This window comes from Epinephelus moara, chromosome 10 (genome assembly GCF_006386435.1).
Source record: "Epinephelus moara isolate mb chromosome 10, YSFRI_EMoa_1.0, whole genome shotgun sequence".
Lineage (NCBI taxonomy): Eukaryota > Metazoa > Chordata > Actinopteri > Perciformes > Serranidae > Epinephelus > Epinephelus moara.
In genome coordinates, this window is record NC_065515.1 from 16,726,384 (window position 1) to 16,753,865 (window position 27,482).

Here is a 27,482-nt window from a genome sequence, read left to right on the forward strand (position 1 = left end):
TTGCTTTTACACTCATTTTTGACTCTTTTCTCCTTCCTGTAGAAACTCATTCGAACATCTTTCATACATTCTTGGTATTATTCAACTTTCAAATCCCATTCAAACTTTTTGGATATTTAAACTTGTTTGCAGCATAGTAAAAATGCCCTTTTAAGGTTTTTACATTAGTGACCGCTGGATGAAATGTTCAGAGCTAGAGGAGGGACTCAGCTGTTGTTTGGCTCTTTAAGAACATTCCTGTTTGTATTCATTTTTTTTTTTAACAATGCAAGTCTATGGAATGAGCTTCACATCCTCTTAAACCTACTGTACACCTACTGAAACGATACTCCCCCCACATACTTTCAGCGACAGAAATCAGTTAAACTTAAAATAGGTTGCATGACTTGGAGCTATCAAACTTGTATTAAACTTTTTGATATCTTTTACCATTTTTGCATGACCACAGTTTACGTTTTACGCTGTTTTCAGATGTTTTCTGAGTGAAGAATTGGTGTGTATTGAACTGCCTAGAGTGGGTGACCTAGGGATGTGTTCCAAATTGCATACTTTTTCTTTTTACTTTCAGGACAGCTGCCCTTTAAAGTATGTACTGTTGCATGCATGCATACTACTGTCCCGTATTATGCCCTAAACTTCGACCCTCTTACACATTTATTCGTTACCTTTGAGACAAAACAAAATGCCGTTCACCTAGCTCGCCAGAGACGGAGGTAAACCCAGAGATCTGCTGTTGTTATTACTTTGCAGTGCATGTAGTTCTAACTTTAAAGTTATAGTTGTATATAAGGTAGATTCAAACATATATTCACCACAGTAAAATTACATATGTTTTTCTGTCATTATTTTCATACATATGTCCTTTTGTTGTTGGTTATCTTTATGATTTTTTGTTCATGTAAACAATATTCTTATTATTGCTATTCCAATAGTCATCACTTAAATTTGCTGTCAGCCGTCATTGTGGTTTCTGAGAGCCATCATCTGTCAGTCGAGACGAATTGTCCGCTGTGCAGAAGATTGTGGGTCAGAATAGCCAGAAAAGCATGCTGGCTTGCATGCTGCAAAATACAACCAGATGTAGTAGAACATCCTGGTATTTCTGGCATACTGCATTTGACACACTATGTATTAGGACATACTAAATCTTTTTCTGGCATACTATGTGGTATTTTAGTATGGGTATTTGGATGCACAGTAGTTCTTTCTGTCTCTCTTCCTTTAAAAAATTTTCTGACTTAAACTCCTTTTGCCCAGTTGTCACTCTTCATTCACAGGTTTACATGAAAACATAGATATTTTTGTCTTCTTTCAGATGATATGCCCAACAAGAGATGCCTTTCCTTCCCTTTAAACAGAAACAGCTGCGTAATCACCATTGGCAGACCCACCAGTCTCCATTTAAATAAACAGTAATTTTATCAGCGCATAACACATTTCATTCAAAGTCGACAGAGACAAAATTAAACTCACTAAAGCTGTTTTGGCTCGTCTTTTAACTGTTCAATCACCAGCTCTGGTTTGGTTGAAATAAATCCATAATACACCCAGTTCGATGTGAAAATATGCTGGCTCTATACACGCTAAAATTAGTCTGGTAGATTTACAGGCAGTGATTTCGGGGCTGCTTCAGGTTAAACAAAACAAAGTTTACTCTTTAACAAAAAGGCCCATCTCTGTAAGGATCATTTCCTTAATGTTGTCAGACACTTGTGACATCCACCTGTCAGTGGCAAAATCAAGCACTTTTAGTGAACATAGCCATAGCAGCTTGTTTTGTACTCTTGACAAGAAAAAAAATACTCAGCTATAAGTGGTAAAATTGAACTGTCAATACTTTGTAATTAGTGTTTTCATAGTAGTCCCTGATTTAAAAATTCCTTGGATCTTAAAAACACATTTACTTGCCATTTCACTGACACCAATATATATAATCCATTTCACCAACCTACCTGAAATAACAATCCTAACAAAGCTACATCAGTTTACTTAAATCATTCCCCCACCCTGCTTAAAGCACCTCAGAGTCGGAGCAGTTAATCCCACAAATGTCTCTTTGTCAGTGCAGACAGGCTTGAGTGGCTTATCTTCACACTCACAACACACACACTCCCTTTATTCCTTTAAACACTTTCAAAGATCACAATCAAGTACTTCAGTTACTGGGTGAAAAAGATGATGGAGCTGCAGGTAATCCGGCAATTTGTTCACAGATTACCATTAAATGGTTAAGAAGTCCAACAGGTGGTTCAAACTAGTTTGCCAGTGCTTAATAAAGGTATATGACACAATCTGTAGCTTGTGTGTGTTATTAAAAGACTGCAGGTGTAAATCATCTGCAGCTAACTCAGGTGAAACTGTTGAAAAAATATTGTTTTTTTTTTAAACCAAATTAGGCAGCAATGACTTCGAGGTGCAGACAGACCACAAATAACAAGTAACTTTACAAAATGCAGGTGGGTCAGTGGACAGACTGCTGATTTAATCCCTACTGGAAAGGCTGCTTGATTCAAGGACTGCTGTGCCACACGGAAACAGCAGCAGAGAATCAGACTACAATCAGAGAATTAAGATTCTACCATTTAGTGTTCCATCCATATATCTAATGTGTACAAGAACGAGGGAGAACAAAATATATCAACACTCAACATACATTTTCATTTTATTTTCTTATCAAAAACAACAAAGAATAGTAAAAAGTTTCATATTGTGGCTAAAAAGAAAATGGTTTCGTTGAACACTTCCCAAACGTGTGGGCTCTTCTCAACTCAAATCTTTGCACACTTGCACACCACAGACAAAAACAAAAGTGAAGTGCTTTCAAGTGTCCTTTTGCTGATCAACTAAGATTTTTAACAGAAATCTGCTTTGTTGGACGCATTGTTACTGTTATGTTTTTTAAAAATTAAAACAACAAAAAACTCCACAAAATGTTCCAGTGTGTGCATGGATGTAGCTGTGTGATTGTATATGTGTGTGTGTGTGTGTGTGTGTGATAGTAACTCAGCGAGTGACAGGCTGTGTGCTAGCCGTCCTGTTGCTGTATGAAGGGGTTTGGTATAGCCTCCATGCCATCCTGAGGACAGATTAGCACTACGGAGGTTCCTCTGCAGACCACCAGCCCCAGCTGCCTGGTGTCTTCTGTCAGCTTCAGCTGGTCGTCAGGATCTGGACACACAACGATGGATAAAGGTTACAGACATGCAAGAGTTAGAAGTTCACATAACACAGATGAGAAGATGCATTCAATGAACCTGAACCTGCCACACTGTTGGACAGGTGTCAGTAATGTGCAAAAACCCAGCAGTGCAGTAGGAAAGGTGGTGACGAAGGAGACTATTGGCATGTAAACATGAATGTTAACAGCACAGGTTTTCAAACTTTTAAGAAAAACTGGCTTTGCAAATAAGAAAAATCCATTCTGCATGCTTGCAAATGCATTTTGGTGTGAAACACTGGCTGTAAACAGAAACTTTGTCCACAATAAAACTACACAGGGCCCCTTTAAATGGATCCTGCACAATCTTGTGGCACACCATGAGTACGATCTGATTCAAAACAGGGCGTCAACAGAGACAGCCTGAGCTGTTTCCCTCACCAAGCTGTTAGAAGTCCCTCATAACTCTGACTAACTGCCCACAAACTGTAAAGTTCAACTAAATCTCAGTTGTACTTTCATATTGCTTCTGCTTGTCATAATCGCTGGTAAATAATTGTAGGACTAAACACACTTTTAATGATGAGACTGACTAAAATTGGCAAGGTGTTAGTAGTGCTTTGGGTCCAGTCTTCAGGGGCTGCTGTAAGTTTTGTTAGCCACCAGGCGTCACTGTGCCTGCTGCATTTATAGCTGGGAAGTCTGTTTTTTCTGTCATAAAAGACAGCCCATTAGGCTTAATCCCACATAACTAATAAATATATTTTGAAATACAACCCTTTATATAAGGAAGTGGATGATAACAGTTAAAGGTTTCATGTTTACAACCAAACGCCAGTCATGTTTTGGAGTTGAGAGGGACATTCTGCTCTGTAGTCTCCATACAGACACTATCATACAATCACTTTTTCCACTTTTGTTTGACAGACAGCAATATACCAGTAACATTGTTTGGCAGCGATGGAATATTGCTGTAAATCTTGATAATCTGTGCTACTACTCCACAGTTTGCATATCACAGTTGGCAGTTGGCATTATGTGGTAGTTTCAGTTTTGTGTTGAAGTCTATTTCGCTTTATTTCCTGTAGTGCTGCCCTCAGTGGATAGAATAAGGGCATAATTTAGGTTCATAATGGTTATGGTTAGGTGTTGCAGAGATTACTAGTTTGGGTTCAGGTTGTTGATGTCAACTGTCAATTCGTTAACCGCAGAGAATATTTTGGACTGGTTACACGTCAGAATGTGGGTTAATTTTGCTACTCTTTTGTTTACTGCACTGCGGATCACCTGGGTCTGGTGGGAACTAGCTCGCATTAGTGGTGCCACTCATTTGGCCATTACTGCCAGCAGCACCAACCACACCCAACAGTCACTAGCCATCCTGACACTGCTGACAGTAGTAATGTTATAGGAGGTTTTACAGCAACACATTTTGCTACCAGGACATTATTAGCAACTGTAATCACAGAATGAGTTGTGCAGCTAGTTAGCTAACGTTAGCTCCCTCCCGACCCTGTGGGGCGCAGTGCAGAGTAGCCAAAAAAACAGTGGTGACCAGAGGTTGGGCAGTGGGCATGTTTCCACATGTTAATGTGGCTGGTTGGCTGTCTGTCAGCAAAGCCAACAGAAAATAAAAATGATAAAATAAATTTGCAAAACACAAAATTTCACCACCTTTAAATGGATCGCACTTTGGAATGTATTGCTAAAGCCTCACTAAGTCAAAGGTGCGCCACACTAAAAGGAAAGGCCTCAACATCCATTTTTTCCCCTACAAAACTTAATCAGTTAGTTACTGGTTAATGTAATAATATACTGCAAAATTGGACCGGAAGTGGTAGAACATCCTTGTATTTTTGGCACACTGCATTTGACATACTATGTATTGGGACATACTTTTTCTATACCATACTAGGGCTGCAACTAACGATTATTTTCATTGTTGACTAATCTGTCGATTATTTCTTCGATTAGTCCACGAATCATTTTATCGAAAAATGTGTTAAAATGTTGAAAAATGTCGGTCTGTCTCTCCCAAACCCCAAAATTACGTCATCTAATGTCTTGTTTCGTACTCACGCCAAAGGGTCTTTGTTCACCGTCATGGGAGAGTGTGTAAAGCTGCCAATATTTGAACATAAGAAGCTGCAATAAGAGTATTTTGGGGTACTTTTGTAGTACTTTTCTATGAAAAATGACTCAAACCGATTTGTCTACTACTAAAATAGTCACTGATTATTTTAATAGTCGATTAGTCATCAATTAGTCGACTAATCGTTGCAGCCCTATACCATACTATGTAGTAGGGCAGTGTGGGTACTGGGACGCGCAGATAGATAGCTCACTCTAAAGTAAGGAAATCACCAACTATTTCTCAAGTGATAATACAATAATGAAAACATAGTTATGAATATTATACTCATTTATGCTGATAAATCACTCTCAATCCTTCACACTGGGCATTTAAAGGCAACACAAGGTTATACATATTAGTAGTCTAGTGGAGCACAGTTCTCCAGTGTCTTTCGTTACACAGTGTAATTAGCCTACTGGATATGAACAAGATTTACACTGTCATGTCAATGGCAATATTCCTCCGTCACAATCAGCGCACTGCTGAACGCAAATTAGCTCAGTTTGACAACTTGTTATGACTCAAGAACACATTTCATTTGGACTTAGCAGAATGGTTTGCAACTTACCACGCATGTACTCGATTGTTCCGTCCAACACCAGGTTCAGCAGAGGGTCAAAACCCTTCAGGACACCGCTGGCTGAGAGGGAAACACAGTGTCAAGCATTAGTGCGGATCACTTTAATGACTTCAAGGGAAACAAACGCACCATTTACACCGGCTAACTAGGTTAGCATTAGCTTATTATCATCACAAAAATCCACCTACCCTCTCGTCCTCCTTGAAACTTCACTCGAATCGGCTTGTCGATGTATTTTGACAAGTCGAAGATGCTCTCCTTCTTCTTCTTCTCTTTATCCTGCACAGAGCAAAGGGACATTTGTTTGTAAGTCACATGTAAGCTCGCGCACAAACACCAACTTAGCCTCAGGTTAGCTCTGCTTGGCTAGCTAAGTTAGCAGCAGTCGCTTTACATTTGAACATTTCTTCTACATCCCAGGTCAAGTACGGAATAAATAATTACTGGCTAAAGATATCTTTTACAATGTTTAAGGGTGCAAATGTAAAAAAAGAGGCTTGAATGAAAGCGAAAACCATACGAACTCACCGCCATGTTAGCTGTATAACCCGGAAGTTAAACTGTGACCTCAGAAGTGTTCCACCAATCAAATCATTGAGCGCCTCTAGCCGACGTCACTAGTTTGTTTTTTATTAGTTTGTTGAGCCTATTATTAAATTACTAACCGGAGGAAATTATCAGGGTTTAATATTAAAACAGTTGTGTTATATTATTAGCCTCCCTGTGTTATAATCAACATGTGTTTTTCAATCTGACCTCCTTTTCCTTGTTGTGTTTTCAGCCAGCAGTCAGTCAGGGGGAAAGTCTATTAATACCACCAGTTGGTGGGTTGTGAACTAGATCAGGGACTAGGCACTGCACAGAAGACGGCTGGGTGGCTGTGACATGGCCTGCAGAGCCAACACTGAGCTGAAACCTCAGAGCTTTAAATTCACAGTTCTCTCTGAGCAGATAAACAAACTTGAGGAGGACAAATCTGCTTCACATGTGACAGACTCTGCCTCTGAACCTGATGCAGTCCCTGATGCTATTCTACGGGTTGAAGGAGAGAGTTTTTATGTCAACCGTCAATGCCTGGCCCTTCAGAGTCCCTACTTCAGGGCGCTGTTTTTTGGTGGTGGCCTGGAAAGCAGCAAAAAGAGAGTGGAGATCAAGGGTGTGAGTCTGCAGCATTTTAGGGTTTTGATGGAATACAGCAAGACACTCAGTCTGGCTCTGGACAGAGAAAATGTTCTGGGGATCCTTGAGACTGCTGATTTTTTACAACTGGAGCGAGCCAGGCTGCTGTGCTGCAAGTTCCTGGAGCGTGAGCTGCATCTCAGTAACTGCCTGGGAATGATGGCCTATGCCTGGCAGCTGGGCTGCACTCAGCTCTATGCTGCAGCACGACAGGTGGTGCTCACACATTTCTCTGCTATTGTGGCTGAGGAGGACTTCCTGTCCTTGTCTAAGGAGAGCGTAGCAGACCTTCTTGCCTGTGATGACCTGGCCATCTTTAAAGATGATCTGGCCCTGGAGGCCACCCTACGCTGGGTGTCATTTGACTCCAAACGAGAGGAATATTTTCAGGAGCTCGTGGAGCTGGTGAGGCCTGAGTCGCTCTCTGTACCATTTGTTACTGAACTTTTGATCAAAATGAAAAGCTCTGACCCCGTAGCCAAGCTCATCTGCAAGCTGGATGAACATTTCCCGGCATCTTGGTCAATAGGCAAGTCAGTGAAGAGGATCAGGGCCAGAGAGACCCTCTTTGTCCTGGGTGGACCTCACGATCAGGAGCAGCAGTCACTGTATCAGTTTCACCCGCACAGTGGAAGATGGCAGAGCTGTGCACCTCTGCAGAGGAAGAACCTCACACAGTATTCAGTAGCTGCAGTAGGTAAAGATGGGGTGTGGATGATAGTGATGAAGATGAGGGTGATAATAAGTGTGTAGATTTATGTCAATCATCTGTACATTTGTATATTGAATACATTTCCTACATTACATTTTTAAAATTTCCTGATTCTCTGATTTTGTAGGAGACAAGGTGGTCGTGACAGGCGGCTACTTCCGGGACGTGCTGTGGTTCAGCGTGGACTGGGTCAGGATATACGAATGTGGGAACCAGCGCTGGGTGGATGGGCCGGCCCTGCAGAAGTCCAGGCACAGCCACTGCTCCATAGGGCTGGACTCTGTACTGTACATCCTGGGGGGCAGCATGGACGAAGGGCTTGTGGCTAACGTGGAGAGGCTGGTCCTGGGGTCAGAGGAGGGCTGGGTGGAGGTCAGCCCCTTGGTCAGGGCTGTGGAGAGAGCCGCCACTGCTGCTCTGGGGTCGTGTATCTACGTGGCATGTGGCCTGGATGAAAACGGGGAGGTGTATGGTGGAATTCAGAGGTACATGGTGAAGGAGGATCACTGGGATGTGGTCTCCTATTCTCCGTTTCCACGGTGAGTGAGTTTTTAATAGCAGACTTTAATTTCTGTCATAATCAGACACAAACTTAGTATTTGGTTTTCAAAATAACTCTTTCACAGATATGACCTGGTTGCCACAGAGCTCAACGGTGCCCTCTACCTGTTTGGAGGCCTTGCCTTGCGCTTTGACGTGGAGACAGATGAGTGGACTGTGCTAGAGGAGGAAAGTCTGGACAGGAAGTTTTTCTGTGGCTGCACAACAGTCACTGGACAGATATACTTGGTCAGCGAGAGGAAGAGTAACAAAGCATTCCCAAACATGGTGCTGATGGACCCCTACATAGACACCTGCATTGAGGTAGATGATGCCATACCCTGCCCGGTGCCTCTCAGAGGGTGCGTCACCATGAGGATGTTCCTGTGACTGAAGGAAAGCATGTTCATCTTGTTTGTGGTTCTGTTAAAGACTGTACTGAATAATTCAAAGCCTCCTTCATGATGTTGACGTTTGAATTCTAAATCCAAATTCAGATGCTACACAGCTTTTTTTTTTGCATGTTTATTAATTCTTTTTAACCCCAGTATTTCTGCACAGTTGCGCATAAAGATGAGCACAAACTAATATTAATAGTATTATATTATTTGTGTATAATGAGATATTCCAGTGGTGGTTGCATAGGAGTGTTTCCGACTTGTGTGATTCAAACCTTTCCAGTATCTCCAGAGCATTGCAAAATATCTAAAAGTCAAAAGAAAGGAAGTGTTTATCTCATGATATGTTCTGCTTAAACCCATATTTGTTGGTGTTTGCTCTCCTGCTTGTCGCGCACAAAGGAAGGCACGCACCTGTATTAATGAGGCGGTCTAGTTGGGTGCAGATCTTCCTATAGGCGACATAGGCAGCTGTCACATAAAAAAACAAAAAAAAACAAACATCCGACACAAGTGAAATTGTGGAGTAGAGTGTATGTGGAAAGAGTTTGAGTAAGAAAAAATTAATAGGCAAAAGCCTTTCTGGCTGCAGTATAAGAAAACAAGATGAAATTTGCACACACCGTATTTTCTTATTGTTTGTTATTTATTATTGTTGTTTGTCACCTGTTTATTTGTGTTGATTTTTCATTAGGTCTTTTTGTTGTTGGTAATAAATAAAATAAAATAAAATAAATGTAAAAGGGGTGGGGGTGGGGTGCAGTGGAAGTTTGCCTAGGGTGCCAAATGTTTTGTTTCCGGCACTGGATCTAGCAACACTCTAACAGCACGATAAATACATTTATAAATTTAAGAAAATTAATTCAATAAAAAAAAAACCCCACCCCAAGTCATTTAATCTGATGCATCACCATATCAAAACTGAGAATTTTGTTGGAGGATTAAAAGAAATATCAGGGTGATGACATAAAAAGAAAAGGACAGTCATTCAAAGCCTTATTTTAAAAGCCTTGAAAAATATATATACGTATACATAGATAGATACATTAGGAGTGGGGGAAAAATTGACACAGCATAGTATCGTGATATTTTTGTGCAACAATATCATATTGTCACACAGTGCCATGTATTGATTTTTTATTATATATTTTGTTAATACTACAAATAAAAATTTAACTTTAGGTACCCTACTAGACTAATATAATGAATTGCTTTTTCAGTCCACTAGATGCATTTTGCTGCTGAAAAAAATAGCTCAACTCAGATGAACAGACTAAAAGTTTTATATTATTAGATAAAACAGATATTAACAAAGTTTTCATTTGGGGACATAATAAATACAGTTGAAAAAAGGTAATAAATCACAATATATCATCACAAAATATTTTAGCGCAATACTCAGCATATCGCAAAAGATTTAAAATGGCAATAATATTGAATTGAGACTTAAGTATCATGATAACATTGTATTGTATCAATTCTCTGATGATTCTCATCCCTGATATATATGTTAGTATATATACATACAGTGGGTACAGCCCTAGTTACAGTATGTATATGTGTTTAACAGAAGTGCCATTTTTATGTAAGAGCTCGGGATTAGGGTGAAATTTAAAAAAAGAAAAGAAAAAAAAAGCTGCTTTAAAAAACATGGACTCAAGAATAGTACAATAAGACAGCAGGGCTAATTTATTCAATAGAAGTAATTTATTAAAACTTTCCAACTGGCCACACAATCAACAAAGCGTCCGTGTGCGTTCAGAAGAAAACAGTCAAGTGTTACTTTCATGGAAACATGACATTTCTCCTACTTTCATATCTATTTTTAATTTAAAAACAGTATCCTAGTGGGGGTCATGATGTGTCACCTAGTGGGTCAGCCCTTTGAGTGCTCTATAACTTCATTTTAAATCCACCTTGTGTCGTGGGCTGCAGTGTGATTAAGTCCCTGCTCAGAGACACACAACCCAGTTTCTACTCTCACCATGTATCTTCATGAGTTGTCCTTACTAACCTGTGAATATGCAACACCTGTTTCTGGTAGTGAATGACCTACTGTGTATGAGTGTACTGTAGTTTATGATGGTTCTGAACAATATCTCTGTGCTGCACTGCTGACAATCACGATGACCCATCTGGAGCCAAACCTGGAGACAGTTTACAGACACTGAGCCATGTTTTTTTCACGGTTAAAATACATGTAAAATCCAATTATGTCTTGTTCCTTGTCTTGTCATATCAAAATATGCCATCAAGTTTATAAAAAAATCTTTACATTTACATCTGAGCCATAAAGCATTTTGACCTTTGTAGACAACTCCGCTATCTAAAATACCTCACATTTCACTAATGCCCATCTGTGTGCATGTACTTTTCATGGCTTACCTATTCACTACCAGCCTCACTAACATTTCAAGCAAAACATTAAAACCGCTCAAAGTAAAAACTGTCCAGTGAAGGTAATCCTACTCACACACAGAGCGTAATATCAAGTGTTTGTCACAGAAAAGTGTAAAAACAGCAGCCAAGGCACAAAACTAAAGTCCAGTAGAGCAAACCTTAACAAAAAAACTTGTTGAGAAGTCATGCTGCCCGTCACAATGACAGTCAAAGTAGAAAACAAAACACACACACACTCACACACATATGTGGTTTAAGTTCATACTTCTAGGAGCAGTACAGTTTTTTGTAAAGGCATCATTTTTAGCAGACATGGAGAGTGTGTTCTCTACAAGGACATGTTCTTCTATGGGCACCAGGGGGCGCCACATCTCTTCTAAAAAGTGATAAATCAAATCCTATCACAGAAAAATATAACTTTATCCTCCCTAAGGGACTTCTGCGGTAGCCTTTAAGATTCTGCCACATTATTGCAACAACATAAAAATCACCTGTTGAGTAAATGGTTCATAAAAAATAGATCTATAAAGTGGTTTATCAACAGATTTACTACAATCAATATTCTTAGTTGTCTATGTACAATCAACCATACTGTGTATGTGAATAGAAAGATATGGGAGTGACTTAGATTCTAGCTTCAGTTTGCCCTGTTTAAAACATGTTAGACCACACATTAGATCAGAACAGATGGACTTTGTGTAAAAACAAACAAAGAGCAAAGAAAGGATAAATGCATCGTAGCACAGTTCAGGTATTTACAAAAAATATAATACAATGGAAAGAAACAGCATAAATACAAAATCTGCAAAAACAACATGTATGATTTGTTGAAAAGGAAATTTCCTTATTTTGCCAAATCTATCTTAACAGTATGCAGCGGTATGGATAACGGTAACCAAGGCGTTACTTCCTAATCTTACACCAGGTGTGCAGATTTACAATCATCAGTGCGTCTTCGCCTAGCCTGATCTGAAATCATCAGTGGACCGTGCTGGATGTACACAAGACACATGTATGTATCGTATGTCAGAAATGAGTCTCCAAATAGGCGGTTGGGGGGGGAAATAACTTATTTTTCCAGTGAGGCTCGGTCGGCGTGGAAAAGGCCGGCTGCTCCACTATCTGGCTTTGGGCATTCTGCTGTTTATATTCCTCTGGTTGGTCAGGTTGTTCAGGACGCAGTTGTTAGCCAGCGATGCCAGTTTGGAGTTGATTGTGCCCTTTCTTTGCTCCCAGCTGCACTCGTCCCCTTCCTCCTCGGGCTCCTCCTCTTCATCGTCCACTTCACTCTCCTCGTCACTGCGTTCATCACGCTCCACCTGTGAGGAAGATAAATTCATTCAGTCATTTTATGTAACCGTTTATCGTGTTGGGGGTCGCCCTGGACTGGTCACCAGACTATCACAGGGCTGACACATAGAGACAGACAACCATTCACACTCACATTCACACCTACGGACAATTTAGAATCACCAGTTAACCTGCATGTCTTTGGACTGTGGGAGGAAGCTCAAGGGAAGACCCACGCTGACATGGGTTCCCCCACCCCGAGATTCAAACCCCCCACCCCAGGTTTGCACCAGGAACCCTCTTGCTGTGAGGCGACAATGCTAACCGCTGCACCACACAATTTTTGTCGCCAAACTGACTGTGCTAAGCCTCTGTTCCCCTTTCATCTGCACTCTTCTCCTCACCTTGCCCATGAACACGAACTTGTAGACCATGCGCAGGATGAGATAGGCCCAGAAGATGTGCAGGGCTTGCAGCACCAACAGAAGGCCGTTGAAGAAGTAATAACCAAAGAAGGGCTGGAAGAATTCTAGAGACACCACCAGGGTTGTGTGAACCACTCTGAAAAACAAACACAGGAGGACATGGTCAGTTTTAGTATCGCCCTGGCACCAACTTTCAATGATTCCCAACTGGTGCAGCCACGGAGTCCAAATTTGTCATTAGTCATTATTTCAAGGTCCACGCAGTTTTATATATTCAGCGTCATACTGGTGTTTGTCCATGTCGTCGAGCTAGTTAGCTGTCTCCTAATCACTCTACAGCAAGAAATGGCACTTCAAAATAAAAGCTCTGTGCTGGATATTTACTGCACTTTAAAAGCCGGGACCCACATTTAGACCACGACCCACCAGTTGGGAACCACAAGTTTAGAGCATATCGACCACTAAGTACAGTTCATACAACTGGGAAAATCCCCTCTTTACTACAGACTGTAAACCTGCTGCTCTCAGCTCAGAAACCAGTGATGTCAGGTCGGTGGGACAGAGAGAGAACAGGGCAAAGATGCACGAGGAAATACGAGACAACATGGACACAGCTGGGCGCTCCAGAACAACGGCGCAGATCCCCGACAGTTCAACAGTTCAACATTAGTGCACACCGCAGGAGCTACAAAAACAACAACTCTGTGTATGATGCAATGTAAGTATCTGTGTGAAAGTTGACTTGTGTTATTCTTGGGACACAAACGTGCATAAAAACTCGGTGACTCTGAGTTTGAGGCAGTTTTGCAATACTATGTGTTTCTGGGAAATTTCAACATCTGGAAGAAACTGGGGGAAAAAACATGGAATCTGTTTTACCTGCCAGGAAACACCACCAGCCTCGTCACCAGGAAGACCAGAGAGAAGATGACAAAGAGTGAGTCGCACGTCCTCGTCCAGCCAGCGTAGTGAAACATCTTGGCAGACTATCAGAGAAAAACATGCCTGTTAGTTCTCCAAAGCAAACACACAGCTTACATCTAAGATGAATCACTATATGCAGGTCCAGGCTTTTCTCTGATGTTGTTTTTTACTGTCAGCAGCCAAAAAGAAGTTCAGTGACGGGCTGACAGGCTGCAGGATAGTCTCCTTTAGTCTACTGTACCGCCCTGATCTTATTTCATCAATTTTGGCTTTTTGTAACATAGGAAATACCACTGCCAGTTACTGAGAGGAAAAAGGGAGACTTTTCTGAATGTAAAACAAGAAGAGAATTCTCCAATATGAGCTCTCAGTCATTTAAAGAAGCAGTGTGTAGGATTGTGTGACATCTAGTGGTTGGTATAGCAGATTGCAACCAGCTGAAACGTCTTCAATGTGCTCAGAGAGCTCCTAACTTAGCCTAAACAATTTTAGTAAGGAGTCCTAGCTCAGCAGTGATAGGTGTGATGCATTCGTTTAAAAGGTGTGATTGGTTGTCACAGACACACCCTTTTGTGAGCCTACAAGGTGTGGACACCCAGTGGAAATGAAATGAACTGCATCACAATATGAAACTGAAAGTGTTGTCATTTTTGTGTGATCACTGCTGTTGGACGGTTGAGACAGACACAAGTCATCACTGCTGCATTTTTCCAGTTTTTCAAATATCTTAGTGTTGTGATAATTTTGTTTCTTATGTTATAGCGATATTTCATTGGATGCTAAATGTGTGCATACCCCTAATAAGATCGACCAAAAATATTATCCCTGCATGATCTAATCTGTAGTATTGTTTGAGTATTTCTCTGACCTCTCTGTGTTTCCACCATTTTCTCCTCTGCTTAAGAAACTCTTCAGCCTCTTAAAAGTCCTCCTCCCCACTCTTAATCGTTTTTCACCTTATGAGCTCTTTTAAGGTCGAAGATGCTCTGAATAACTTTTATCTTTACAAAGACCTAGCCTTAACTGTAAGGGGAAATTCTAAGAAAACGTCACAATTCTAAGAATTTTCTTAGAATTTCATCACTGGGAGCAACTCTTAGCAAAAGGAAGCTTTGTGAATACGGCCCCAGGTGATCAAAACTGGTAAACACACTGAAAAAAGGGATTTCACGTTATAAATCACTGTTTCCCGACACTGTTCAGCTCGTTGCAGACGGGCCAGTAGCCCAGCACCTGCTAATGAGTGCTCATCTTTTATCTCTCAACTTAAGGACCAGGGGCTGTATTCACAAAGCTTCCTTGTGCTATGAGTTGCTCCTAGTGATGAAATTCTAAGAAAATTCTTGAAATTGAGAAGTGTGATGTTTACTTAGAATTTCTCTTTTAAGTTAAGAGATGGTCCTCGTAAAGATAAAAGTAATTCACAGAGCATCTTACACCCTAAAAGAGCATAAGGTGAAAACGTTGTTCGGAGCACAGAGGAGGACTTTTAAGAGGTTTAAGAGTTTCTCAATCAGAGGAGAAAATGGTGGAGACACAAAGAGGAAGGAGAAATATTGTCCAAACACTGAAAGACAGGGAGTAAATTAAATGCTGCAGATTTGATCATGTAGGGATCATATGTGTGGTCGATCTCATTAGGGATACGCACACACTTCCTACTTCACAATTTAAGGCCAGAAATAAAAAGATCACAACACTAAGAAATCTGAAAAACTGGAAAAATGCAACAGTGCAGCAGTGATGACTTGTGTCTGTCTCAACCTTCCATCAGCAGAGTGATCACACTAACAATAACACTTTCACTGTCTGCAGTTCATTTCATTTCCACTGGGTGTCCACACCTTGCAGGCTCACAAAGGGGTGTGTGTCTGTGACAACAAATCACATCTGTTAAAATAATGCACTGTACCTAACAACAGGGTCAACCACACCTCCTCACTAAGATAAAAGCTTCTGTCAACAAGATGGTGTTATCTATTCCTAATATACCAACACAGTTCCCCTACTCAGCATCACACGTCTGGCTGTGCAGAGGGTTACTGGCTGAATATGACACCCACATTATCCCTTTACGACTTTTATCACAGGCCAGACGACACCCAGCCAAGCCTGAGGTCACATGACCACCTCCACATATCTCCTCAGCTCTGAGATAACAGTGATCATTTCCAGACACTATCAGTATAACGTTACATGCAGGACAATCAGCCTCATAAAACAGGACAGTGGGGCTATTGTCTCAGCGAGGGACTTGCAGGTAAAACTTTTACAGCCACAAAGGGTATTTTTATTTTTACCACAGCCCACAATGCTCTTCTATGTATAGCTCTGTCCGAACTGGATGTGGGGTTATAATGTGTCAGGGTGTAAGAAAGCTTCCGCAGTAAACACACAATGGCTGTATTCAAGTCGATTTCCATGTGACCTTTGTTGAATGTTTGTGGCGTTTCAAAGCACTGCACAGGATGAGTAAATATGATTCATCTGATGTATTTCCTCCTTCTCTCCCTTTCTCAAACCTGAAGTAGACATTTGAATGATTGAAACACTTCACAGAGGTTGAATTTCATGTCTGGTGTTTTACCTCGAGGAGGAAGTCGGACGAGTCGTGCACCAGCATCACCAGTGTGCCAACCCTCACATAGTTGGCACAGTAGGAGAAACCGATGAGGAATATGGTGGCGATGTGATGGATTACCTGCTCCTTGAAGTCCTGGAAAACACACATGAACACGCAGACAAGACCACACAGTCTGAGGAGGATGTATCGTGGCAGTAAGACTTCAGCAGCTCTCTGTCTGCGGTTGTGTTCGTCAGCTGTGTCCAAGTATTGAAAAGGTGGATTAACATGTTGTCTGGAGTGATTTGTTACGTTCGAGGCTCTGATATCTTTGATCAACAGCTTGGAGCCTCTGATGAATCACACCAAAACCACCTCAGTGTTTTTCTCACTGGAGGGAAATTCCTAAGAAAGCAGCAGCAAGAATTTCAAATGCTTTCCTTTGAACACGAACATGAAAAGAGATGAATTACAGTGATCATTTACTGTAATTTCTGCATATAATGCAATTTAGCAATGTAGCAAAGTCTATCTGAAACATGTCCGAAAGTTTGTTGTGTTCCTTTGCACAGGTCTGGGGTAAATCAGCTTCTTCCTCCATTCCTAATTCAGTGAATTTTACAGTTCGTGCTAATCTCTTACTAAAGATTTAAAATCCTGCCACGCTCAGATCTAAAATGAGAGCAAATGCTAAGTACACAAAGTTATGATGTAATAGGAGATAATCCAGTACATAATCCGTATTAAGTGTAATCGTGCAAGAGAAAAACATTTGGATTACACTGTGCAAAAAAACCAAGTGTGTGAGCGATGACATTTGGCTTTTCGGTGTTGATCATTTGGCTAAAAGATCAAATGAAATGCAGAGAAATTGCTGCTCTGAGGTTTTATGTTAATGTGTACGTGTGTGTGTGTGTGTGGGTGGATGGGGGGGGGTTTCTGTGACACTCACTTTTCGCTTGACGTCCACAGAGACGCACAGGAGCAGTGACAAATAGAAGCCCATTTCCAAGATGTAATACCAGTAATGAGCCTCGGCCACGGGCTGAAGAATGAGAGGAAGACAGAAACAATAAGTGAGACTTTGCCTTCAGTGGTATGTGGCTGCAACACAAGCCTTTCCATCATCCCGCTTATCTGCACGGCCTAACAAAAACAGACGCACGTTGAAACGTTTAAAGGCAGCAAAGCAAAACATTCTAAACATATTTTGTGAAACTGTTGTCATTTTTGCACAATCTGTGTTGTTCAACTATATGTTTAAAAGCTAAAAGAGCAGAATGAACCAATCTTGCAGCGTGACTCTGGCCCCTAAAGCATGTGTGCTGATAAAGATCTGAAGATCTGGAGGTAACAGGACCCTAAAGGCACCCTTTGTCCTAAAACTACCCGGGTTTCCACACAACTGAGTATTAGCAGCTTCACCCTGTGAGAAAGTAAAGCAGTAAAGTCCAGCAAAAGAGTCCAAAGCTCTTAATGGTCACAAACTATTTCCCTCACATTCCCATGCAGAACATGCTGTATAGTAACAACCCTGCTTTCAAGAAGAGGAAGTGTTTTTACTGAAGGAAAGCGGAGCTGTACTATCTTAAACCAAAACACTTTGTGCTTTCAAAGTCTGCGGCAACACAATGGTAGGAAGTTGACAGAGGCATTTAACCCTAAAAAGCACTTCCTCTCTCTCTCCAAAAAAAAAGAAAAAAAGAAAAGGGTCAGCGGCAGTGCTGCCTGCAGGAACTGTAATCAGTCAAACTGCAGATAGAAAGATCTTTGCTTTTTTTCCAAGTGTTTTCTGTTCAAGGCCACGACCCTACAAAGAGAGGCTGGTTTCCCCAGAGGAATGCCGACCTGCAGCTATACCTAACTGTCACCAGCGCTGCAGAGATATTAGCTTTTTTATGTCAGGGGAAAAAACACTAAGGCAAACGGTAAAGGAAGCGAAGGAATGGAGATAAAAATTAATGGGTGGGTGGAGAGCGCTGGACGAATTGTGCTGTGAAGCCAAAGCTCTCTGTGGCTAAATCCTTCAACACAGACTAAAGACCTTGTTCTGTTGGCTCCATCTCAGCGGTTATTTTTTCTACTTACTTTTCTTTTAAAGGTATCAGTGTTTGTATTAGGGTTGTATATAGAGTAACAATTCTTCTCACAACCATTCATTTGTCAAATAATTTATCATTTAGTCTACAGACTGAATCACATTTGTATACAATAACTTCCAGCTTAAAAAAATACAAGAATTACATATATGAAATTAAATGTTGCTGATTAAAAATCAGATAGCCACCTAAAAATATCACACTAAGTTTAAATGTAGGCTGTATCTAGAACATTTTCACGACTTTACCTCACCATCAGACAGCCCTTTTCAGTTACTAATGCTATTATATCAAAGCCACCAGACTCTATTGACATAATAGCAATTTTACTTTCCAGAACAGGAGAGTTTCTGGTCTGCTGCTGCCTTGATTGGTTAGTTTTAGGTAATGCGGAAAAAATCTTATATAGCAGACACTTTTACTCATATAGTATCTATCTATACTATCTATCTATAAGTTTGCCAGTTATGTATATCTCCACAATTCAAAACAACTGCCATTAGTCCACCTGGAAGTGATTGCTGTTAGCGCGACGTAAAGGTGGTTCAGTCCATAAACCCTGACAACATAAACATTTGAAATGTTGCTATGCCTGGATTGCAGATCGTGGTTACGCTGGTTTCTACCAATTTTTTTTCCCCGTAAAAGGTTTTTTTGGGGGAGTTTTTCCTTATCCCCTGTGAGGTTCCAAAGGACAGAGGGATGTCGTATGCTGTAAAGCCCTCTGAGACGAATTGTGATTTGTGGACACCTTGACGCCATGACACTAAAACCTACAAATCAAGCCAGAAATCTTGGTGTAGTTCTGGACTCAGACCTAAATTTCAATAGTCACATTAAGACAATTACAAAATCAGCCTACTACCACCTTAAAAACATAGCAAGAATAAAAGAATTTCTGTCTAAACAAGATACAGAAAAACTTGTTCATGCTTTCATTTTCAGCAGGCTGGACTATTGTAACGGTGTCTTCACAGGCCTGAGTAAAAAATCAATCAGACAACTGCAGCTCGTCCAGAACGCTGCTGCCAGAGTCCTCACCAACACCAAGAGAGTGGAGCACATTACACCAGTGCTTAAGTCACTGCACTGGCTTCCTGTGTGTCAAAGGATAGACTTTAAAATCTTGTTACTTGTCTATAAAGCACTAAAAGGTCTCGGGCCTAAATACATCTCTGATATACTTGTACGTTATGAAGCATCCAGACCCCTCAGATCATCTGGAACAGGTTTACTCATGTTCCCAGGATCAAAACCAAACAAGGTGAAGCAGCCTTTAGTTTCTATGCTCCCCGCCTGTGGAACAAACTTCCAGAATATCTGAGGTCGGCTGAAACTGTCAACTCATTTAAATCAGGGCTTAAAACATTACTATTTACTGCAGCTTACCAGTGAACTAGATATGTAACTTAATTGTTAGGATAATCTGTAGCTATAGTTTTTATATTTGTCTGCTGTTGCTTTTGCTTTATGTTTGCTTTTTAAATGCATTTTCTGCACTGTTTTAACTATTTATTGTCTTGCTTTTAGCTTTTGTTTTTAATGATCTATTGTTCCTTTAATTTTTTATTTTAATGTATTTCTCTTGTAAAGCACATTGAATTGCCTTGTGTATGAATGGTGCTATATAAATAAAATTGCCTTGCCTTGCCTTGCTTTGTGATATTAGGCTTTATAAATAAAATTGGATTAGGTTGAATTGAATTGAAATGGACTCCTTTGTATTTCCTGTTGGGCTGTTTGTTAATGCAGCAGCTGACCAAAACTATAAATTATTATTTTTATAGTTTCCTTGGTAGCTAACAGGAAGTAAGCAGGGATCAAAGCTGTAGCCCTAGCAACAAATTAGCAATGAAACGGTCCATAAATTGTCGGGAAATACACACTGCAAGTTCAAAGAGCCGAAGGAGATCTTTTTAAATTGCTTTTTTTGTCCAATCAACAGTCCAAAGCCAAAGATATTCAATTTACAATCACATGAAACTAGAAAAAGAAGCAAAATGTCACATTTGTGTTTGGCCTTTTTGCTTGATTAATTAATCCATGATTCAGTGGACTGTTGATCTAATCATATTGTGTTGAATCTACACTGACTGATATCAAGTGTTAAAAATAACTGAAAGGTCACAGGGTGCTGGCATACCAAGCAACAGTCAGCCATCTGTCAATGTCAGCTCGTTGTTGAGCTTCTGTCACCCTAGTGTTTGCTGTTTGTCCTGCCATGTTGGCACTCGTCGGCCTCTGTGGGCTTCTTTTCAGCTGAATCAGCGTGCTGAATCAGTGTCAGAGAGGGCGGAGCTGATTGGCAGTTCAACTCAGGGCACGAGAAGAGGAATGGAAGTGAGAACGTGGAGTCAAGAGGGTGTGAGATCGAAACAAACTTGTTATATATGATAAGATTTTTTTTCAGTCATTGAGCTCTTTAGCAAAAATGGTCCGTCATTGCTTGTGTGACTTTTCGCTAGCTCACCATAGATATCCTTTGTTCTGTCAATATGGGTTCGGTTGTTAATGTGCTAACTGGCTAACTAGAGCCCTGAACCCATCCTGTTGGTCTTCTGGGTTGCCTTTTTGAATGACGAATACAGACTACTGCCGCCTGCTGGTATGGAGAGTTATTTCCTCTCACGCAGGCCCAGAAGGTATGTGCTAGTCGGCCGTTGGCTGCAGTCTTTGCAGTGTGTTTTAAGTCAAACTTTTTGCCCGAGACACTTGCGACAAGAGGCGACACAACAACCGTCCCTTGTTGCCACTAGTTCTTTGATATCGGTTTGGTATGTCTGGGCCTTTACTGTCATTTCTAGAGTGAAAGAGAAGCACATCAAGTTTCCTGATTTATTAGTCTGGCTAAGTCTTGAAATACTGCCGGGCAACGCTTGACAGTTTTTTCAACGTCAAACATCAAAACTTTAATTTCAGATCACACTCTTTTTTTGCTCACCTGTTTGGGATAACCCCTCCAACATTCTCTGTGATCCCAGAACCACGGAGTCTGTAAGACAGAACAATCATCAGCAGAGTCTTCACATGACACAGACTTCAGCATCAATATCAACACAAGCCTTGTACCAAAATATGTTAAACAGTGCGTGACCATGACACCACACTGGGGTATGAAATGTGTCTATAACTGCTCACATCCAATAACAAGTCCTGCTTCTTTTCCTACACATTGTATAAACAAGTGTTATCAGTAACGGAGAAATAAAAGCGACTAACAGACTTACATTAATTAAAGAGGCGAGCCCTGCAGTGAACGATATGAGGTAGAAGACAAAACGCCAGCTGCAAAGATAAAAATAAACCTCATCATTTGTTAGAGCCTGCAGCATAAACTAAATGAGTGAATTAGTTTTATCAGGAACAAACTGAGGAAACGTCAGAGAGGCATGTTGTGCAGCAGTGCTGTATATTTGCATGAATATGAAAGGTTTCATTCAAACATGCTGAATTTTACTGATGTAATTTGCTTTAGGAAAATAAGATCTGTCTTAAAAACACAAGACGGCTCAGTTAGCTTTTTCCTGTAAAGATAGATCACACTATTTTGAAAAAAGAGTCAGAGACCTCAGTAAAAATATAGAAGTGTGTGTTTAAGAAATGAAAAACTCACGAGGCCTCGCAGCACTTTTTGGTGTTGCTTGGTCGGTCCTGGTTCCTCCTGTGTCTGAACCAGGTCTGGATCTTCCTCTGAGAGAGTCCACACTGCTTCCCCAAGCTCGCCACCTCACTCTGAGTACACACACACAAACACACATTTACACACACAGTATGGATCCACACGTGCAGGGTTAGACTTGATTTTTCAGCATTTTTACAACAACAGTGAGCATGCAACATTTTCCCCTCTCCATGCTATGCGAGTTCCTGCATCTTACTGTACACTTATTAAACTACGTTGTCTAATGTCATAGTCTGAGTCACAGGATGTAGTCTGTGCATTCGCCTCCTAATTAAGACAGAATCCCTGTTGCCATGTGAAACTAGACTTGCGTTGCCAGACCTATCACCACACTTTGTTTTAGCGCTGTGCTTGAACCATCAACAACCTCCCAGCTAGCAACCGACACACTAAAACATCATTTAATGTTTTATGATCCAGCCATTCTAATGCCAGGGCTCGCCTTCCCATGAGCAAAGGTTCCACAAAAACAAGTTCCCTCCTGACACTATCTTGCAAGGCCACTGTTGCTTTACCCGAACTTAGCTCCGCCCAAGACAACTGTGATTTGTTGAAGAAATACAAACAACCCGGAGCTTTATTTCCCTCCAGTGTGGAAGTACGATGTGTTGAGTTAGGCCTCTCTGGAGTGCTGGCACAGTGCTAACTGAAACAAAGGTCTGGTTATGCGAGACAAACTGTGTCATGTCTGTGGCCTCATATTTACATGACACAAAAACAAATACAACAGTAAAGTGCTGCTGCTGCTGCTGTTGCTCCAGGGCATATGGTAAAATATGATTTGCAAGTGTCGGCACAGTTGCATACATGCTCTTGGAGTGGTGCATTTTCATTTGATATGTCAAGTCACATCTTGCAGGTCCAGAGCAAAGTGGGAACATCAGTGTCGCAATGCCAAATGAAACTGAGGGGAGGGTGGAGGATTTCCATGTGAACCGAAACTTCCTCCGTAACTTGTCTGCACCTGCTCACTGATTAAGGGAATAAACATATTTCTCTGCACAATTCTGAATATACAGTACTTACATTTTACGCAGAGGTTAACTCTGCATAACATTTCTTGGTTTCCCAAAAGGAAATGGTGGCAATGAAAGGTGATCATGTAAAGCCAGGAACAGAGGCAGCATACTAATGGTGGGGGCGTTTAAAGGAAGTAACATCTTATCTCTCTGTAGAGTGAACACACCTCAAACAAAACAATATATTTCCTGTATGATGACTGACTATTGTGCCATCACGTAGCCTCAGTGTCACTCATGTAAATCAGGTGGATCTTTAGGGACTTGCTTTGAATAGTCCAAGGAACAGTTCCTTGTTCCGAGACAGCTGACTGCCATCATGCCCTCCAGTCAAGATGCAACAACACCTATAAAACTGTGCAAGCACCACTCGTGCATTTTCACATCTGTCTTTTCACTCTCTGCATTTTGATTCGCAAATGTATGCAAACCTCCTCGCGCATTTCCTTTACTGTTCCAAGTGTCATTCATCCAGTTGTATGCTCAGTACTTCCCAAACACACGCACTGTCGCTAAACCTTACTATTTAAAACACGTCAGTACAAACGGTCTCACGCATGGACCAGAGGTGTGTCTGGACACAAGCATATGTTTGAACTCTGACCTCAAACAACCACTCATGCTCAGGCACGCTTTGGGAACGCCACATGTAGAGGACGATGTTTAATATTTCAACGTTTTAGCCAAATGCATGTGTTTGGGAAGTACTAAGCATGGGTCTAAATAAATGAGTCTTTGATTAGACTGCACAAGTTGTGTGAGAATCTTGATTTAATTTCGCTGTTGTGAAATAGGCAGCGTGCTGATGCATTAGTCAGCATTGTCGCCTCACAGCAAGAGGGTTCCTGGTTCGAGAAGCCCTTCTGTGTGGAGTTTGCATGTTCTCCCTGTGTCAGCGTGGGTTTTCTCTGGGTACTCCAGCTTCCTCCCACAGTCCAAAGACATGCAGGTTAATTGGTGACTCTAAATTGCCCGTAGGTGTGAATGTGAGCGTGAATGGTTGTCTGTCTCTATATGTTAGCCTTGTGATAGTCTGGCGGCCTGTCCAGGGTGTACCCCATCTGGGATAGGCTCCAGCCCCCCCGCGACCCTCAACAGGATAAGCTGTTACTGACAATGAATGAATGAATGTTGTGAAATGCCGACCCTGTTTACTTCAGTACATAAAGAATGTTCAGCTTTGGCTTTTTTGGATTCTTCATTCACTGAGGAGGCAAATAATTTCCTTCATGAGTTCATTTCCTTCATGTGTTGAGTAACTGATATACAAATGGTTATTTTGTGAGTGAAGTATTCCTTTAAACGACAAACATTACCATTCTAATCTCTTTTTACTACTGCTCTGTGTGCTGATAAATTATTGCAAACACTTTTAAAATTTTAATCTCACATTCATTTTTCAGGATGACTTTGTAACATCTGTCCAGGGATGGCAGATGAAAAATATTCTCTCAGCTAATTGTAGCACCTCTACATCAGTGTTTATTAACGTGCACTGTCCCTGTTAAATAAACCCAACACATAAATTCGCTTCATCAGTAAAAAGTAATGTGCTGCCTTATATTTGATTTATGTTCAGTATACTAGTGTCTTTTTAGAAGAATACAACTATAGATCAAAACATAGATTGAATGTTTGTTTTTTTATCTGATAAACACACTGAGGAAGTGACAATACTTTTGCCAGTGCTAAGTAAACGTCTGCAGATCCTCAGAATAAGGTTTGAGTGGCCTGTACGAAGCCTGAGCGTGATATCTTCCACAAAGTGCTCGCTGTTGCTCGTAAGCTTATTGCTGTGAGTGTAAGGTAATAACTGAGGGCTCCCTGGGACATATTTCATTCATTAAGCATGAGAGGGCACCATAAGAGATTTTAGTGAGTAAACCAAACTGAAGGTGTGAACGTGGGGAGAACTACAATAGGAACTGATGAGTATTGAAAGTGAAGGGGAATACGAACTTGCGATGGTGGCTGCCTGTTCTGTTTGTAGAAAGTCTCCAGCTTTGGGATGGGAGCAGCTCGAATCCGAATCCGGTCCTTCACACCTAAATGTCTGCTTAATGGGACACCGATGAGCCTGAGAGGACAGAGAACAGGAGAGAAGAGATTTTTTTTTTTTACCATATCAACTTCAGTCTTTATAGCACAACAAAGTGGAATAAAATCCCAGGGAGTTTAATGTGAGACGACACCAACAGTTGTCCAACGTGACCCTACTGTAGCACAGAGTAATGGCAACAAGATCACTCATTATGCTGCTCCTGACAGCCTGCAGAGCCGCTCCCATGGGCGTGTTGTGACATTTGGCCAGGCGGCTTTTGTCATTAGCTGATATGGCATCAAGAGACACTTGATCTGCATGTGTGTGTGTGTGTGTGTGTGTGTGTGTGTGTTACAGAGAGATGAAGACAGACAGAGCCACAGACAATGTGAGTGTAAAAGCACCAAAGAGATGTTTTGGTTAAGTGTGTGTGTGTGTGTGTGTGTGTGTGTGTGTGTGCTTGGTTAAGTGTGTGTGTGTGTGTGTGTGTGTGTGTGTGTGTGCGCACGCGCGCACACGGGTTTAATCACATGTGCGTAACTCTATCTCAGAGATAATCATCCAGAAGTGGGCAGGGGCGGAGAGATCAGAGAGAATGAGAAGGTCAGGAGAACTTTACACAGAGACAAACACTGTCTCTGGTTACAGGAACCCCCAACACACACACACACATACACACACACACACACACACACACACACATACACACTTACAAAGACACACACACACATACACTGACACAGGAAACAGCTGTGGCCCAGGGCGATCAAATGAACACACACCTTTTCACCTCCCAGCTGACTGACAGCTCCTCAGACGTAAACAACACCTTCATACTTCACTGTCCACCACAACAACTAACAAACACCTCAACCACAAAGTACACACATGCCCAGCACCATCACACACACACACACACACACACACACACACACACACACACACACACACACAGGTGCATGCCGATACTCAGCATATAATATAATACTCTGCCACTAATGCATCTAATGTTACTGCTCTGCTAATAAATACCTGATGAAGGTACAAATGAGGCTTTAGGCCAAACAATGGTGCTAAACTCACACAGCTCATGGAGAGCAAGCTCGCGCAGTTTCTCAACTTTAGGACAGATAATACAGACACTGATAAGAGGAAGCATGCAAACACAGGCCTCCTATCGGTTCATCCATCACATGTCCCCGTCACTCTTAATGCCTGTGCTGCTACCAGCAAAACTAGTTGAGTGCACAGGTGAGCTTCCTTTTACAGCCGCCTTGTTGAGCATGAACGTACAGTCACACACTTCTCGCTTTGCATATTTCCTTCCTCATGTTGTCTCCTCTCTCATTTGTTTGTCCTCATTCAGTACAGTTCACCAGACTTTTAACCTAGTTATATGGGATTCAGGTATTTTCTTGAAAAATGTGATTCATATGAATTAAGGTGGGCAGCACCGTGGTGTCACCTCACAGCAAGAGGGTTCCCGGTTCGATCCCGGGTGTGGAAGCCCTTCTGTGTGGAGTTTGCATGTTCTCCCTGTGTCAGCGGGGTTCTCCCCGGGTACTCCGGCTTCCTCCCACAGTCCAAAGACATGCAGATTGGGGATAGGTTAATTGGTGACTCTAAATTTTCCGTAGGTGTGAATGTGAATGTGAATGGATGTCTGTCTTTATGTGTCAGCCCTGTGATAGTCTGGCGACCTGTCCAGGGTGTACCCCGCCTCTCGCCAGCCCCCCCGCGACCCCCAAGAGGATAAGCGGCTAGAAAATGGATGGATGGATGAATTAAGGTCAATAGGAGGTGCATAATGATGGTGATGCAATACATTTGATTTATTGTTCAGCCCTATCATATCACAATATCACATTATCTCTTATTGATACAATGGTGCTGAACAGTGCTAAAGTCCGCACAGAAACACACACACATACACTTGCATGCCATTTTGTTTCCATCAAGATTCCACAAGATCTAATCCTCCTTGAGTTGGACACTGTACCTTTAAGTGCTCAATCATGTTAAGAAGCCCTGGATATGAGCATCACCTGAGCATCTTAATGCAAGTGTACCTTACCTTATTTTTCACGGAAACACGGAGGCAAAACAGAACACAGCCAGCTTCCGTTTTTTTGTGCGACACTTCCGGTCCAGCAGTCTTACCACTGTGTAAATGGGAATCGCCTTGTTGTTTACCTTGCTGAGTTTAGCTATATATATGTATATATCACATTTTTCACATCACTGTATCACCGTTTAGACTAATCTGATGTTTGTAAAGTCTATAAACACAATGACTGAACAAACATTAGTATTTTCTCTGTGTGTAATTAATAACATGG

The 27,482-nt window shown here is 41.4% G+C and overlaps 3 protein-coding genes and 1 long non-coding RNA gene across 5 annotated transcripts in view; 2 read left to right on the top strand and 2 right to left on the bottom strand.

Annotated features, from left to right (window-relative positions):
* Nucleotides 1-2,644: 2,644 nt before the first annotated feature.
* On the bottom strand, nt 2,645-6,455 carry lsm7 (LSM7 homolog, U6 small nuclear RNA and mRNA degradation associated). The gene is made up of 4 exons (XM_050055860.1): nt 6,400-6,455; nt 6,060-6,150; nt 5,860-5,931; nt 2,645-3,168 (listed from the first exon to the last, which is right to left on the bottom strand). Exons 1-4 carry the CDS (start codon nt 6,403-6,405, stop codon nt 3,026-3,028), a joined length of 312 nt encoding a protein of 103 aa, XP_049911817.1. The 5' UTR covers nt 6,406-6,455; the 3' UTR covers nt 2,645-3,025.
* Nucleotides 6,456-6,728: 273 nt separating this feature from the next.
* On the top strand, nt 6,729-9,390 carry LOC126396811 (kelch-like protein 23). Its single transcript, XM_050055134.1, has 3 exons — nt 6,729-7,747; nt 7,890-8,301; nt 8,389-9,390. Exons 1-3 carry the CDS (start codon nt 6,757-6,759, stop codon nt 8,690-8,692), a joined length of 1,707 nt encoding a protein of 568 aa, XP_049911091.1. The 5' UTR covers nt 6,729-6,756; the 3' UTR covers nt 8,693-9,390.
* A 962-nt stretch (nt 9,391-10,352) lies between these two features.
* cers4a (ceramide synthase 4a) overlaps nt 10,353-27,482 on the bottom strand; it is a 21,368-nt gene continuing 4,238 nt past the window's right edge. For both annotated transcript variants that reach the window (XM_050055397.1, XM_050055396.1), the window contains exons 3-11: nt 25,062-25,179; nt 22,015-22,133; nt 21,629-21,686; nt 21,343-21,393; nt 17,255-17,347; nt 16,327-16,455; nt 13,695-13,801; nt 12,795-12,951; nt 10,353-12,419 (exon numbers count right to left, since the gene is read on the bottom strand). In XM_050055397.1, the coding sequence (XP_049911354.1) occupies nt 12,219-12,419; nt 12,795-12,951; nt 13,695-13,801; nt 16,327-16,455; nt 17,255-17,347; nt 21,343-21,393; nt 21,629-21,686; nt 22,015-22,133; nt 25,062-25,179 (1,033 nt within the window). In that variant the 3' untranslated portion in view covers nt 10,353-12,218. The remainder of the gene's footprint in view (nt 12,420-12,794; nt 12,952-13,694; nt 13,802-16,326; nt 16,456-17,254; nt 17,348-21,342; nt 21,394-21,628; nt 21,687-22,014; nt 22,134-25,061; nt 25,180-27,482) is intronic.
* Nucleotides 12,963-16,471, top strand: LOC126396982 (uncharacterized). The gene is made up of 3 exons (XR_007570606.1): nt 12,963-13,533; nt 13,702-13,752; nt 16,333-16,471. It is a non-coding gene; the product is annotated as an uncharacterized LOC126396982 (long non-coding RNA).

Coding starts and splice junctions, on each gene's coding strand:
- LOC126396811 (XM_050055134.1), top strand. CDS start 6,757: ATGGCCTGCAGAGCCAACACTGAGCTGAAACCTCAGAGCTTTAAATTC. Junction 7,748..7,889: donor GTATTCAGTAGCTGCAGTAG/GTAAAGATGGGG, acceptor CTGATTTTGTAG/GAGACAAGGTGGTCGTGACA. Junction 8,302..8,388: donor TCCTATTCTCCGTTTCCACG/GTGAGTGAGTTT, acceptor ACTCTTTCACAG/ATATGACCTGGTTGCCACAG.
- lsm7 (XM_050055860.1), bottom strand. Junction 5,932..6,059: donor GTTTCAAGGAGGACGAGAGG/GTAGGTGGATTT, acceptor TTTCCCTCTCAG/CCAGCGGTGTCCTGAAGGGT. Junction 3,169..5,859: donor AACAATCGAGTACATGCGTG/GTAAGTTGCAAA, acceptor TTGTGTGTCCAG/ATCCTGACGACCAGCTGAAG.